The following is a 16,655-nucleotide window of genomic DNA, read 5'->3' on the forward strand; positions in this document are numbered from 1 at the left end:
AGACGGAATGAGCCTTTTGAATACCATAATACATAATAGGCCATTTGACTCCTCGAGCCTATGCCATCATTCAATAGAAGTGTGCTAATCTGAAGTTCCTCAATCTATCTACCTCAACATTAACTATAGGGACTCTGGAAATCCTCGCCACAGAGAGCGGAAGGGACAAAGATATTCAGGTCTCTGAGGAAAAATATGTAATTACTCCTCATCTCAGTCCTTTGTTCCCTTTTATTCTGACACTGTTCTCTGGTCCTAGACTCTCCTCTGGGCAGAAATAACCTCTCAGCATTTAGCCTGTCAAGCCCCTTAATAGTCCTGTTTGTTTCAATGAGATCACATCAGGTGCTTCTAAATTCCATTGAGTAGAGTCCCAAACTCTTTAATCTTTTGCTTATTAGCCACTCTCACCATACTTGGGATCATCCTTGTGAACCTTCTCTGAACTGCCTCCAAAGAAATATTGCTCCTTAATTTAGGGGACCCAAACGGCTCTCAGTACGCTAGATGTAGTTTCACTTGTACCTTGCACGTTTGAAGTAAGACTTCCCGACTCTTGTGCCCTGAGTACCTTGAAATAACTGATTAACATTCCATTAACTTTCTTGTTTACCCTCTGCCCCTTTTCTGTTTCATCCACAAGTACCTACAGGTCCCTTTTTTGTGTTGCAGCTTTTTACAATTTCTCTCCATTAAAATGTTCACTTTGGAAGAAAGAACAACTTCACATTTTCCCACATTATATTCCATTTGCCCATTTACTTAACCTATCAATAAATCTCTACAATGTTTGTATCCCTTTCACAACCTGCTTTTCTGACAACTTTTGTCACCTGCCAATTTAGCTATGGTGCATCTGTTTCCTTCCTGTAAACCACAAATATATATTATAAATATTTGTTGTCCCAGGACTGATTGCTGCGGAACCCCCACTGGTCGCAGGTTCCCAATCTGAAAAAGAAATCCTTAATCTACTATTGCTGTTTCCTACCAATCTATTTCTATGCCAGTTTGCCACGTTCAACACTGAAGCTTTTACAACTTAAACTATTGTGATTTACTTTGTCCTGTGTGGTACTAAGCTTCATGAGGGATTACCATTGACCATATAGGCACTTTAATATCTATCTTAGTTTCTCAATTGCAACCCAATCCACAGTAACAGGTCCAGAGTCTATAGAATCCTAGAAAATGACCGTACTTGCATCAACAGTTTCTCTGGCTACTTCCTTAAGCAATTTGAGATTTGGAATGTAGGGCCCTGTGGATTTTATCAACCTTTGATCCCATCAGTTTCCCCAAGTCCTGCATTCTCCAACATCTTTTGGGGTGTTAATTTGTGGTCTGACTTTACAAAAGAAGATAAAACCAGTGTTTAATCAATCTGCCATTTCTTTATTCTGTGTTATGACTTGTGTGGTTCTGACTGTAACGTACCTGTATTTGCCTTCGCTTGTTTTTTTTCTCTTTTTAGTTAAATAAAGAAGCTTTTTACCATCAATTTAAGGTCCTTGCAAGCTTGCACTTGTCCTTTGTTTTCTTACCTTTCAATCAATCCCATTGTCCACGCCAGTATGCTATCCATACCATCACAGGCTCTTGTCTTATGGTTTAAAATTATCTGAGGTACCTTTATTGAACATCTTCTGGAAGTCCATATGCAACACATCTAGCCTCTATCCAATCTGTGATTTCCTGTCAAATCTCTAAATTAGTCAGACACAATTTCCCCTTCTTCAAGATATAATGATTGCTAGATTACATTGATTTTTTTTTCAAACTTCCTTAACTTAGTCTACCATTTATTGACAGAATATTTGGCCTATAGTCATTTTTTTTGAATAGAGGTATCACATTGGCAATTGTTTAGTTCTACTCCAGAATCTGAGGATTTTTGGAAATTACTGCCAATGCACCCACTATCTCTGCAGCTACTTTTAGGATTCTAGGATGGAGGCCATCAGGACCAGGAGACACATTTTGTCTTTTAGTCCTGTTAGTTTGTCTAGTGCTACTGCTCTAGCGATCATGATGATACTTAATTCCTCCACCATTATGACTGATACAAAATATCTGATTAACTCCTCTGCCACTTCCTTGTTCCCCATAACTATCTCTCCAAATTCATTTTCTAAGGGGGCACGTGCCCACTTTGACCTCTGTTTCCTGTTTATATATTTAAAGGAGCTTTTATTGTCAGTTTTCGTATTCCTTGCTAGTTTGTTTAAAGTTTATTTTCTCTTATCGGTTGGCTGTGTTTGCTGGCTTGTTTGCAGTACTGAGTGATGCCAGAAAAACAGGGTTCAATTCCCACAGCAGCTGAGGTTACGGCGAAGGATTCTCCTTCTCAACCCCTATAAGTCTAAGGCCTGGTGACTCTCGCATTCTGTCTGTGAGAAAGGAGCCCTATAGTCTGGTAAAACAATGGGGATTACCTTTTTAGTCCTTTGCTGGATTCTGAATTTATTCCAGTCTTTGGGGCTGTCACTGATTTTTGCTTCCTTTTATATGCTCTTTGTTTCAACTCCATGCTCTTCTTAACTTCCTAGGTTAGCCACAGTTGGTTTATTGCTCTATCAGATTCTTTCCTCCTTACTGGATTAAATTTTTGCTGAGAGTCATGAATTGCCTCCTTTAAATGTTTACCACTGCTTGCTTACTGTTTGTCCTACTAATCTGTCTGCCCAGTTCACTTTGGCTACTTTGTCTTCATTTTATCGTACTTCCCTTTAATTAAGTTATTTCCAACTCCAGGGTTTCTTACACTCAAACTGATCTGAATTCATCATCTTATGATCAATAGTTTGTAGGACATCTTTTACTGAGGTTATTTATTAAACTTGTCTCTTACTGATTATCATATTCAGGATAGCTTAAATGCTACTTGGCTCCATGACAATCGGTCTAGGAAATGATCCCTAACGAAATCCCTGACTTGCTTGTAGCTACCCTTTGCAACTTGATTAATCCAATCAGCAAGATTAAAGTGACCCATAATTATTGCCCTGTTCGTCTTGCATGCTCCTGTTTATTGATTTATACACTGCTCCTGCCAGTTCTGAAATCTGCAAACTCTGGCAATGGACAACATTTGAATTTCCAACCTTTAGTTGATCATTGTAATTAAACCAATGTTTTATTTACAATAGCAACATGCACTTATAAGGTGCCTTTAATGTAGACACAGAAGGGTTATTGGACAAAAATATTATACCAAGTTACACAAGGAGTTGAATGAACAAATTATCAAAAACTGATGTGACTAAAATATAGAAATGCAGAAAATGAAGAGTTTGGAGATAGGATCATTAAAGGAAAGAAGCCGGAGTCGATCATTTTGTCCTTCAACCTGCTGCTCATTAAGATCGTGGCTGATCTGATTGTGGCCGCTGCTTTGCCTGTCCATCCACTCACGACACACAAAAATTTGTCTAACTTAGTCTTGAATAGAGTCAGTGACGCAGTCTCCATTGCTGTCTGAACATTCCCATTTGCTTCAATTTTTGCCAAGTTTCTTCAATGTCTGGCAGTTAATTTCTGCCTTGCTGACAAAGAATTACTCCTCTAAGTGAGTAATAAGTCAGATGTAATCAGAGATAATGGGAACTGCAGATGCTGGAGAATCCAAGATAATAAAGTGTGAAGCTGGATGAACACAGCAGGCCAAGCAGCATCTCAGGAGCACAAAAGCTGACGTTTCAGGCCTAGACCCTTCTTCAGAGAGGGGGATGGGGTGAGGGTTCTGGAATAAATAGGGAGAGAGGGGGAGGCGGACTGAAGATGGAGAGAAAAGAAGATAGGTGGAGAGGAGAGTATAGGTGGGGAGGTAGGAAGGGGATAAGTCAGTCCAGGGAAGACAGACAGGTCAAGGAGGTAGGATGAGGATAGTAGGTAGGAAATGGAGGTGCGGCTTGGGGTGGGAGGAAGGGATGGGTGAGAGGAAGAACAGGTTAGGGAGGCAGAGACAGGCTGGGCTGGTTTTGGGATGCAGTGGGGGGAGGGGACGAACTGGGCTGGTTCTGGGATGCGGTGCGGAAGGGGAGATTTTGAAGCTGGTGAAGTCCACATTGATACCATTAGGCTGCAGGGTTCCCAAGTGGAATATGAGTTGCTGTTCCTGCCACCTTCGGGTGGCATCATTGTGGCACTGCAGGAGGCCCATGATGGACATGCCATCTAAAGAATGGGAGGGGTAGTTGAAATGGTTCGTGACTAGGAGGTGCAGTTGTTTATTGCGAACCAAGCAGAGGTGTTCTGCAAAGCGGTCCCCAAGCCTCCGCTTGGTTTCCCCAATGTAGAAGAAGCCACACTGCATGCAATGGATACAATATACCACATTGGCAGATGTGCAGGTGAACCTCTGCTTAATATGGAAAGTCATCTTGGGGCCTGGGATAGGGGTGAGGGAGATGTGGGGGCAAGTGTAGCACTTCCTGCAGTTGCAGGGGAAGGTGCCAGGTGTGGTGGGGTTGGAGGGCAGTGTGGAGCGAACAAGGGAGTCACGGAGAGAGCGGTCTCTCCGGAAGGCAGATAAGGGTGGGGATGGAAAAATGTCTTGGGTGGTGGGGTCGGATTGTAGATGGCAGAAGTGTCGGAGGATGATGCATTGTATCCGGAGGATGGTGGGGTGGTGTGTGAGAACGAGGGGGATCCTCTTTGGCGGGGGGGGGGGCGGGGTGTGAGGGATGTGTCACAGGAAATGCGGGTGATGCGGTCAAGGGCGTTCTCGACCACTGTGGAGGAAAAGTTGCGGTCCTTGAGGAACTTGGACATCTGGGATGTGCGGGAGTCGAATGCCTCATCCTGGGAGCAGATGTGGAAGAATTGGGAATAGGGGATGGAATTTTTTGCAGGAGGGTGGGTGGGAAGAGGTCTATTCTAGGTAGCTGTGGGAGTCGGTGGGCTTGAAATGGACATCAGTTACAAGCTGGTTGCCTGAGATGGAGACTGAGAGGTCCAGGAAGGTGAGGGATGTGTTGGAGATGGCCCAAGTGAACTTGAGGTTGGGGTGGAAGGTGTTGGTGAAGTGAATGAACTGTTCGAGCTCCTCTGGGGAGCAAGAGGCGGCGCCGATACAGTCATCAATGTAACGGAGGAAGAGGTGGGGTTTGGGGCTTGTGTAGGTGTGGAAGAGGGACTGTTCCACGTAACCTACAAAGAGGCAGGCATAGCTGGGGCCCATGCAGGTGCCCATGGCCACCCGCTTTGTCTGTAGGGAGGAATTGAAAGAGAAGTTGTTGAGGGTGAGGACGAGTTCGACTAGGCAGATGAGGGTGTCGGTGGAGGGGGACTGGTCGGGCCTGCGGGACAGGAAGCAGCGGAGGGCCTTGAGGCCATCTGCATGGGGAATACAGGTGTATAGGGACTGGACGCCCATGGTGAAGATGAGGTGTTGGGCGCCAGGGAATTGGAAGTTCTGGAGGAGGTGGAGGGTGTGGGTGGTGTCACGTACGTAGGTAGGGAGTTCCTGGACCAAAGGGGAGAAAATGGAGTCCAGACAGGTGGAGATGAGTTCGGTGGGGCAGGAACAGGCTAAGACAATGGGTCGACCAGGCCAGGCAGGTTTGTGGATTTTGGGAAGGAGATAGAAACGGGCCGTGTGGGTTTGGGGAATAATAAGGTTGGAGGCTGTGGGTGGAAGGTCCCCTGAGGTGATGAGGTCATGAGTGGTGTTGGAGATGATGGTTTGGTGCTCAGGGGCTCATCCCACCTCCGTGACCTGTCTGTCTTCCCTGGACTGACCTATCCCCTCCCTACATCGCCACCTATACTCTCCTCTCCACCTACCTTCTTTTCTCTCCATCTTCGGTCCGCCTCCCCCCACCTCTCCCTATTTATTCCAGAACCCTCACCCCATGTCCCTATCTGATGAAGGGTCTAGGCCCGAAATGTCAGCTTTTTTGCTCCTGAGATGCTGCTTGGCCTGCTGTGTTCATCCAGCTTCACACTTTATTATCTTACAATAAATCAGATGTGTTCTCCCGTTATTGCAAGTGGATTAGGGCATTTTCTGTAGTGTGCCAATCATATTAGTGGGAACGGGAAATCAAATAAAAGTCCGCCTTATTTAAACATGGGATTTAAACATTTCCAGCTGGCTTTGCATTTGTTTGCAGCTTGCTGATGATAGAGGGTTTCCAGTAATTCCATTCCTCTATTGGACAACTTGATGGCACCTTTCATACAGATTACTACAACTGGGGTACATTTATAAACTGTCAATGAAAATAGTACTGCACTGACAGTGTCATTGCTAATATTTAACAGTTAAGAAAATGATTTTGATTAATAATTGGTAAAATGTTGATTTAAATTCCAAGCTATCTAAGTGAAATTTATGTTCAGTGAATAAAGTTAATAAAAAGTAATTTAGACAGAATAAAGAGGCAAAGTAACAAAAAAAGTTTTTCCCTGACAGGAATTACTGCAGTTATAAGCTGTAGGTGATGGATTGTACATCCGTACTATCAGTTAGATATCTGTTTCAGTTTCATTTATTGGTTGTTTCTCTCAAATTGTAATGCTATGAATATTGATTTGAAGGCATTAATGCTAATTTGAAGGCAACTTTTTTGTGCAGCCTGGCTGGTGTAGGATTTGGATGCAGGTTTAATTCAAAAAATGAAATTAAGTAATTTGATCTTTTATTTAGCCATTTGATTACCATGGTATGGTAAAATGAGAGAGCATGCAAATTGTAATCTGTTGTGAGCTTTAGTAATTACACCAATTTTTATTCAGCAAAAATTTCTCCATTAGGTCAGAACAGATTCCCTGGATGTCGTTGCAAGGCCCAATGTAACACCAAGCAGTGTCCTTGTTATCTTGCTGTGCGTGAGTGTGATCCTGACTTATGCCAAACTTGTGGAGCTGCTGATCACTGGGATAGTAAGAATGTGTCTTGCAAGAACTGCAGCATCCAACGAGGATCCAAAAAGGTGATAATTGATGGTTTGTGTTGTTATATGTTGTTATTACCATAATCTGTTTTAGATTTATAATGTAGGTTATTTTTGATTCCCTCATGTTTCCATGTCGACCCTGGACACCCTCCCCCTATCATCATGACAAAAGTCCTTGGCTGGTATCTTGAAAACTATCCAATCAGACTTTGATCTATCGGTTACAAAAAAAATCTCAGGAATAACCATAAATTAGGAGTTGGAAATGAGTGAGGAACTTTGTGAAATTATGATTGAGGGAAGCAACACTGAGCAAACTAACGGAGCTGCAGGCTGATAGGTCTCTAAGTCCTGATGGGCCACGTGCTAGGATTTTAAAGATATGGATAATCAAGTAGTTCATGTTCCTGTTAATTTTCCAAAATTCGCTATCTATCTGCAAAGTAGCAAATATACCTCTGTTATTCAGGATGGGATGGAAGCGGATAACCAGAAACTGTAGACCAGTTAGCTTGAGGTGTGTCCGAGGGAAGTATTAGCAGGTTTTGTGGTTGAAAGGCTGCGGACTGCTCTCTTTTTTTTTCTAAGTTTTTAATTTATATGTTTTCATGGATCAGTTATGACCAAACTAAATCCAAGCAGCACTGACTCTCAAAATGGAGCCAATCTCAGATTTATTTATTTATTTTAGGTTTAGCTTTATTTATCTGTCACATGTACTAAATATAGGAATACACAAATATAGCGAAAAGTGAACAAAGTCACCGTTCACTCGCACCCACTTGGTTACAAAAACTAGAACTAAGTGTCAAGAGGTAGGTGAGGAGAAAATAACAAGTCCAGAGCTGAGTCCCAAGTCTCATCTCCACAATGATATTGGTGCCTCACCTCGCTAGGCCACCACTGCTACCTCAATGGCCCACTTTCTCTGCCCACGTCACTCCAGTTCACATTCGATCTGCTGTCACTGCAAGACGCTGTCTGCGCATTCTGGTCCCACCTCTCGGTTCCTAGTCGCAACCCGACTTCTTCTCAAACCTTTAGGTAGGTAGGTAAAAGGGTGGGAGTGGGGCATAGAAAGAAGGAAAAAAAGGAAAGGGAACTGGCGAGCAGCATGGAGCTCTGAATGAAGTGACTTGCCCTGCCGCCATCTTGCCAGACAGGAATTAAACTCCACCTAATGTGGCATTGTTAATCAGGCTTGCAGTTCCTGTGATTAACTCTAGAGAAGACTTGATTAATCTCCCTGCTACTATACATTCTAACTGCCTCATGGAAGTTAGAAGAAAGGATAAATTGTCATTTGATTGCCCGAATGTGATTCTTATCTGTTTCCTAAATATGTGTCCAGAGGTTAGGATGTGTGCTTCTACATGGTAACAAACCAATGAAGGTTGCTATTTCCAGATGTGTTGTGCACCATAATGCATTGTTATTTAAAAGAATAACAATTTTTTGTTTGCTGTGAGAAACTTGTACACATGTTCCGTGCTCCAGTGAATCAATTGATAAATGTTGTTGACTTGTTTGATTTACTTGAGTATTACATTTTTATGGGCATGGAGCTGGCTGCTTTGCAAGTTAATGAAAGAATCCTTAGCTGAGTGAAGTTTGCTCACCACTTCTGTCACTAAATTGTCACTTTGATTGCAGTATTTCAAAAGACTGCATGTGTCATATGTGGTGATAAAGCAGATTTAAGTAAACATAACAATTGGCGTGAATTATATTTGGAGATTATAAGGGGCACTTGTACAAGTTTTTTTTATTTTTGTTTAGTTTTCATTTTACCCCAGCTTTCTTTATTTGGGGATGGTTTTTTATTGACTGGTTTCTTTGTCTTTCGGTAGAATGCATTTTTTTCTGAACTTTTTTGATCATCTTTTTAAAATGTTTTCTACACTTTTATTATCCAGCAATTTCTTTCCTGCTTTTGTTTTATTCTACGTCACACTTTCTTCCGCCAGGTCATTATTCTATTCTGTTCTTGTCTTGTATCTTTTAAAATTGATAAGTTTTTATATTATCTTTTGATCATTGCTGAGATATTTCTCTTACTTTATTTGTTCTGGTTCATTTCCATTACTGGATCCAACATTGATCTTTTGGATTCCTTGCATACTATATAAAACAGGAATCCTGAATGTGTTGTTAAAAACTCTTCCATTTTCACCATTTCTTAATTTGGAAACTGTTACAGTTTGCAATATTATTCTCTTTTATTCATTTCATAGATTTTCTTACTGTTTTTCCATTTTTACCTTCCAATATTGGTGGTTTATAGAATACTGCTTTTAGTATCATTTTGGGCCCCGGCCCCAACCCCATCCCAATCCATTCTTTATTATATCCTTCATTGCTTAGTTGTGAGACCTGTTCTTTATGTAGCCATATTACAATCATTGTGTGTCTAGCAGTCCATGATGAATTTAATGCCTACAGTGCCCCTCTTTTTAATTGTGAATATTCTGAGCATCGCAGTGTGGGCAGTTTAATCTGCTTTATTAATCATTTCACCTGCATTGTAAGTCACTTTATAGTTTGTCAAAAGCTTTCTGATTTTGTATGATAGCATTTGCTGCTTGCACCATCTGATGTAGCTGGATGGGGCATCTTCATCAAAGAACCAGTGCAGAAAAACGAATTCATCTCTGAATATTGTGGAGAGGTAGGTTGAAACATCACATATGCTGTTAGCATTAAATATCAGAACTTGTTGCCTGTTTATAAATTTGAGTGCTAAATGGCAAGGCATTGTCAAGTAATTGCATATTCCCAGTCACTTCTAAAACTGCTGAACTATGTGTATTTGTGCAGATTTATAGTATGTTTGACTTAGTTTGAACCATCATTTTTGTGGATAATTTGTGGCAGTTGCTATCCTAAAATATGCTACAGATCTCAATGAATGCAATTAGACTTGCAAAGCTTGCAAGGGTGGCATGGCAGCTCAGGTTAGCACTGCTACCTCAGTGCCAGGGACTCCGGTTCAATTCCAACCTGGGGTGACTGTGTGCAGTTTGCACATTTTCCCTGTGTCTTTGTGCGTTTCTGCCAGGTATTCTGGTTTCCTCCCACTGTCCAAAGATGTGCAGGTTAGGTAGATTAGCTGTGGGAAATGCAGGTTTACAGTGAGTGGGGTAGGGGAGTGCATTGATGTGGGATGCTGTTTGGATAGTCAGTTTGGATTTGCTGGGCTGAATGGCCTGTTCACACCGTTGGGATTCTATGATTCTGTTCTGTGATTTGCTGCATATGTTAAAAATTAACTCATTTATCTTATGTTTTAACTAATTGTGTTTCGATGAAGTGGTGATCTTCAAATGGGATTGTAGTTTAGAGGGACTTAAATTTGACTGAAGCAAGCTGTCTATATCACCTAGCTTTTTGGAGGGATGTAAGTAAAATAACCTTTTTTTTCCCAAATCATGCTGCTGACTGATTCATTTGAAATTGGATTGCTTGACTGCTTCACAATATTCGTAATAATCAACAATACATTTGAGAAGATGCACTTTTGATAGATGTGATTGCATTTCAGTCACGTTTCCAAAGCTAAAACAAATGCATATTGAATCCACTTTGTTTTTCTATATACTTGCTTCAACTTGCTTTCAGGATTAATGGATGCAACTTCCACAGAATTAAGATGGCACATAGAATTTTTGATTTTTAAATAAATAATATCAAAGACACCTTTTAAGATGATTAAAGGGAATTGGAGCTCTCTATTTCGAAACAACAGAACCTGCTGTTAACTTAAAATTAGAGCAGGGCCATTTAGGGATAATGACAGCAAATAGTATTTTGTCGGAAGAGAATTGGATATCTGGAACTCCCCAACAGGAGGTGGTTGTTATCTCAATTAAAATTGGCAGTAACCATGCACAAGTTCAACATTGCTTGATTTTTATATTCACTGATTCCCTTAAAATTACATAAACAGGATTTATTTATATCTCTATAATTTCTGTCTGCAATGCTGCCTCTGTCCTACAAGTCTGATTTCTGCTTCTCTGTTGAAATAACTGTTCAGGATATTTTACAGTTTCTCTGCATGGAGCTGCATCTGCTTACCTGTCTATTGTGTTAACAATAACATTCATGTGATGTCTTTATTATAACAAATATTGCAAATTGCTTCATAGAGTACTATAAAACAAATATGACATCAAGACACTTGAGAACATAGGCTAGGTGACCAGTAGTATGGTTAAAGAGGTGTAACTGGAGACATGTAGCAAGCGGACTCTCCGAGGCAACTGAAGGTGCCGGTACACTGGTGGAGCAATGTAAATTGGGTGTACTTGGGCCAGAATTGGAGTGTCACAAATATCTGAGTGTTGTGGGGCTAGAGGAATTATAGAGGGAGGGAAGGGCAATGCAGCTGGAAGAAGATTAGAGCGGGAGGGTGTGGAGGGATTTGAAAACAAACAAGAATAAAAATTTTCAAAACCAAGAAATTGCTTAAATGAGAGCCAATCTATGTCGTTATGAGCGTGGTGATAGTTTTAATGGGATTTGATCAGAGTTGAGCATGGACAGCAAGATTTTGGTTGACCCTAAGGTTGTAAAAGATAGAATGCAGGGGACTAGCCACATAAGCACTGTGAATAGCTGAATTGAGATTAAAGGCATGGATGAGGGTCTCGCAGCAGGTGAACAAGGTCATAACTGAGTTGGAAGCAGGTAGCCTAAGTCATAGCATATATGTAGTTGAACAGTCATCTTGTAACACTAAGGTTCAAGGTAGAATGGTTTGAGGGGACACAATGACCTAGTGGTATTATCACTGGGCTGTTAATCCAGAGACCCAAATAACATTATGGGGACCCAGGTTTGAATTCAATAAAAATATCTGGAGTTAACAATCTAATGATGACTGTGAATCCATTGTTGATTGTTGGGAAAAGCCCACCTGGTTCACTCATGTCCTTTAGGAAACTTACCTTGTCTGGCCTATATGACTCCAGACCCACAGCAATGTAGTTCACTGTGAACTGCCCTTTGGGGAAATTAGGGTTGGGCAATAAATATTGCCTAGCCAGTGATACCCTCATTCTGTTAATGAATAAGAAAAATCTACTGCTGCCAGGGAGAGGGATGTGATCAATACTAAGGGAACAGGGAAAATAATGGCTTCAGCAGCCCACATATTTAATTGGGGAAAATTTTGTCTTCAGTACAGATGCAATATGCAGTTTTATAACTTCCCTACAGTGGGAAGTTTGAAAAATAGGGAGAGAAATGGCCTCTTAAAGATCAATGTGGCCATCTGTATGGAACTATAGGAAATGGGTAAGAGACAACTAATATTTCATTTAAGTATTTACTATGGAGAAGGATGTGGAAACTCAGGAAATGAATAGTGATTTCTTGAAAAGAGTTTATTATATAAGAGCTCTGGAGGTCTTTAAATGCTAAACAATAGATTGATTCCTGGTAATATCAGATGTTTCCCAGAACTTTTGTGGGAAGTTAGGGAAAACATTGCTGGGCCCCTTGCTGAGGTATTCATTTCATCAACAGCCGCACGTGAGGTGCTAGAAGACTGGAGGTTGGCAAATGTTCTGTTATTATTGAAGAAAGCTGGTAAGGAAAAGCCAGGGGACTATAGACCAGTGGTCCTTATGTTTGTGGTTGGTAAATTATTGGAGAGAATTCTGAGGGACAGGCTTTACATGCATTTGAAAAGGCAAGAATTGATTGGCAAGAACTAACATGGCTTTGTGAGTGAGCATTCCTGCCTCGAGTCATTTGAGGAGGTGACCAAGAACACAGATGAAGACAGAGCAGTAGACGTTGTCTGTATGGACTTCAGCAAGGCGTTCAAGGTTTCACGTGGTAGACTAGTTGGTGAGGTTAGATCACAGGGATTCAAAGAGATCTAGCCATTTGGACATACAATTGGCTTGAAGAGAGTGGTGGTTGTGGGTTGCTTTTCACACCAGAGACCAGTGACCAGCAATGTGCCACAAGGATCGATGCAGGGCCCACTGCTTTCCATCTTATACAGTTGATTTGGGTATGAAATTAGGAAGGATGGTTAATAATTTTACAGATGACACCAAAGTTGGCAATGTAGTGGGTGGTGAAGATGATTGAGTATAATGGGACCTTGATCTAATGGGTTGAGGAGGGGCAGATGCAGTTTAATTTAGACAAATGCGAGGTCTTGCATTTTGGTAAGGCAAACCAGGGCAGGACTTATGCAGTTAATTGTAGAGCCCGAGAGGTGCAGGTGCATATTACCTTGAAAGTGGCTTCATAGGTGGACAGTATTGGGAATGCTTGTCTTCATTGGTCATAACATTCCAACTCCTATACTCAATGTTATGTTGCTGCTTTTGTGTTTTAAGTGAGTAGGGTCTAACTGTTCTGTGTTGAATTCGTTGAAGTCCCGACAATTCTCTCTGATTTTAATCATAGTTTTAACATCACATATGTCAGTAGAGTTATTTTCTATTATGTAGGTGATGCAATAACTAATCCAGGCTGTTTTTCAGATCATATCTCAGGATGAAGCTGATCGCCGTGGCAAAGTTTATGACAAATATATGTGCAGCTTCCTTTTCAACCTTAACAATGGTACGAACATTCCCAGCTTAAAGAACCTGAATAAGTAAAAGCATTCAGAATTATGAAAATGTAAAAGTCACTCGATAACATTCCTTTTGTCTATTTCAGATTTTGTGGTTGATGCAACCCGCAAGGGTAACAAAATACGATTTGCAAACCATTCCGTCAATCCTAATTGTTATGCCAAAGGTGAGTATCATTTTGCTTTTTCCAAAGTTTATGAAATGGATGTCGGCTAACAAGCCTTTTTTGATTTTTACAGTTACAGTACAACCAAAGCACATGTCCCCTTCCTCCTCAATATCTGAACACGCGTTGTGTCTGTTAGAGACATGCAAATTGAGCATTGGCTGATTGCAATATCTGTAATCAAAATTTGTTTAAAGTGGATTTTAAATGATGTGAAGAAGAGAACAACTTTGTCTTCGATATAAGCACATTGTAGCCAAAGGGATTATGAAATCTAGTCCTTCTTGTGATTTAGGAAATGTGGATGCTTGCGTTGTGCAAATTGGGACAAGTAACACTGGTAATAATGATTTAGGTTATTTTTTGTTTGGAAGAGCAACTTACAAGTAGTATTGTTTCCATGCAACTGTTGCTTGTGTCTTTCAAGGTATTGTGTTGTTTTTTGTAACAACAGCACTGTGGGAGTAACTATACTGAAATGAATAGAAGTAAGCCATTCACGCCTTCAATCCTGTCTGCCTTTCTGGACGATGGTTGATCAGCCATTTCAGCACTTTTCCTGTGGTATATTTCTTGATGTCATGAGTAAATCATCACTCTTATTTTTACGTCCTGGGGTTTTAAAAAAAAGCCAAAGATTCACTACCCTCGAAGAAATTCCTCCTTGACTCAGCCCTAAATGGTTTGCCCCTTATTCTGATACATTATCCCTTCGTACCACTTCTAGCTCTCAGCGAAGGAAAACATTCTTTCTCCATTCACTTTGCTCAGCCTTTTATGAATATTTGAAGTTTAAATTAGACAATTTTTCATTTCGTTGAACTCTAGAGAATACAGGTTTGTGTCCTCCATCTTTCCTCTATGAAAAGTCCCATATAGTCTACTGTGGTTCAAGAAAGTAGCTTCCCACCACCATCTTGAGCAAATAAGAGTGAGCTAGCCTAGTCAGCAATGCCCATGCCCATGGAGGGAGAAAAATGGACAGTACACAAAGAAACCCTGAGTGATGTCCTGAGATAAGAGTTATAAAACAACAACTACAACCATCTCTTATTGTTAGGTACAACCCCAACCTCCTCCCTATTTTCCATTGTTTGTAGTGGTCACACTTGATGAAATGCTAGTTTTGATGTTAACAGCAGTCATTCACTCATCTTGCCTCAGGAATCCTGCAAGTGTTATGACACAAGAGAACTTTTTATATGTTTACTTGTGGGAAGTTAGTACCATCAAATCTGGATTAAAGAAGTACACAGTAGGGCATCCTGGGATAAGCAGAAGGCAGACCACTAAATGAGATAAAAACCAAAAGAACTGCGGATGCGGTAAATCAGGAACAAAAACAAAGTTGGTGGAAAAGCTTGGCAGACCACACCCGGCACCTTCCCCTGCAACAGCAGGAAATGCTACAATTGCCCCCACACCTCCTCCCTCACCCCCATCCCAGGCCCCAAGATGACATTCCACATTAAGCAGAGGTTCACCTGCACATCTGCCAATGTGGTATACTGCATCCACTGTACCCGGTGTGTCTTCCTCTACGTTGGGGAAACCAAGCGGAGGCTTGGGGACCGCTTTGCAGAACACCTCCGCTCGGTTCGCAACAAACAACTGCACCTCCCAGTCGCAAACCATTTCCACTCCCCCTCCCATTCTTTAGATGACATGTCCATCATGGGCCTCCTGCAGTGCCACAATGATGCCACCCGAAGGTTGCAGGAACAGCAACTCCTATTCCGCTTGGGAACCCTGCAGCCTAATGGTATCAATGTGGACTTCACCAGCTTCAAAATCTCCCCTTCCCCCACTGCATCCCTAAACCAGCCCAGTTCGTCCTCTCCCCCCGCCCCCCCCCCCACTACACCACACAACCAGCCCAGCTCTTCCCCTCCACCCACTGCATCCCAAAACCAGTCCAACCTGTCTCTGCCTCCCTAACCTGTTCTTCCTCTCACCCATCCCTTCCTCCCACCCCAACCCGCACCTCCATCTCCTACCTACTAACCTCATCCCACCTCCTTGACCTGTCCGTCTTCCCTGGACTGACCTATCCCCTCCCTACCTCCCCACCTATACTCTCTCCACCTATCTTCTTTTCTCCATCTTCGGTCCGCCTCCCCCTCTCTCCCTATTTATTCCAGAACCCTCTCTCCATCCCCCTCTCTGATGAAGGGTCTAGGCCCGAAACGTCAGCTTTTGTGCTCCTGAGATGCTGCTGGGCCTGCTGTGTTCATCCAGCCTCACATTTTATTATCTAGGATTCTCCAGCATCTGCAGTTCCCATTATCTCGGAAAAGCTTGGCAGGTGTGGTGGCGTCTGTGGAGGAGAAAACAGAGTTAACGTTTCGGGTCCAGTGACCCTTCCTCAGAACCGGACCCGAGTTAATGTTTCGGATCCGGTTCTGAGGAAGGGTCACTGGACCCGAAACGTTAACTCTGTTTTCTCCTCCACAGATGCTGCTAGGCCTGCCAAGCTTTTCCACCAACTTTGTTTTCGTTACCACTAAATGTGATGTCAGTTTGGTGAAGCAACAACTTAGAACTGCTTGCATTCGATAGACTGGGTTAAGTAATCCCACAACCAATGGATCAGATCTGAGTTAATTCAATGGATGTGTCTTATGGCAGGCTGTTTTCTTAATTAGTCTGTGGGATAATGCTGCACAATTTTCATGTAAGCCCTTAGATATTTGGAAGGATGACTTTAGAGTTATTTGGGCTTGTTTGGTCCAATCTAGGTGTTCACTCTGAATTCATTCATTCCTTTTATCATTTTTGTACAATAGAGCAAATCGCAAGGCCACTTCATAGGATGCGTTAATCATATTGAAGTGGTGTTGTAAATCACTCGATCCACATTGGCCAAAACAATACAGTATTTCAACTGTTGCTCTGCTTTGACTGTAAATCTTTAACAGCCAAGTTTTAAGATGTCATGACAAAAGAGACTGCATAAGGATAGTGCAGCACTTCCCTCTACTGCAG

At 41.9% G+C, this 16,655-nt stretch overlaps 1 protein-coding gene across 1 annotated transcript in view; it reads left to right on the top strand.

The window, feature by feature from the left end:
- Positions 1–16,655, top strand: part of ezh2 (enhancer of zeste 2 polycomb repressive complex 2 subunit) — a 91,179-nt gene that overhangs the window by 72,277 nt on the left and 2,247 nt on the right. Inside the window, exons 15-18 of the mRNA XM_048522206.1 lie at positions 6,760–6,938; positions 9,475–9,570; positions 13,409–13,490; positions 13,590–13,670. Of these exons, the coding sequence (XP_048378163.1) occupies positions 6,760–6,938; positions 9,475–9,570; positions 13,409–13,490; positions 13,590–13,670 (438 nt within the window). The remainder of the gene's footprint in view (positions 1–6,759; positions 6,939–9,474; positions 9,571–13,408; positions 13,491–13,589; positions 13,671–16,655) is intronic.

Source organism: Stegostoma tigrinum, chromosome 2 (assembly GCF_030684315.1).
Source record: "Stegostoma tigrinum isolate sSteTig4 chromosome 2, sSteTig4.hap1, whole genome shotgun sequence".
In the NCBI taxonomy this organism is placed as follows: Eukaryota; Metazoa; Chordata; class Chondrichthyes; order Orectolobiformes; family Stegostomatidae; genus Stegostoma; species Stegostoma tigrinum.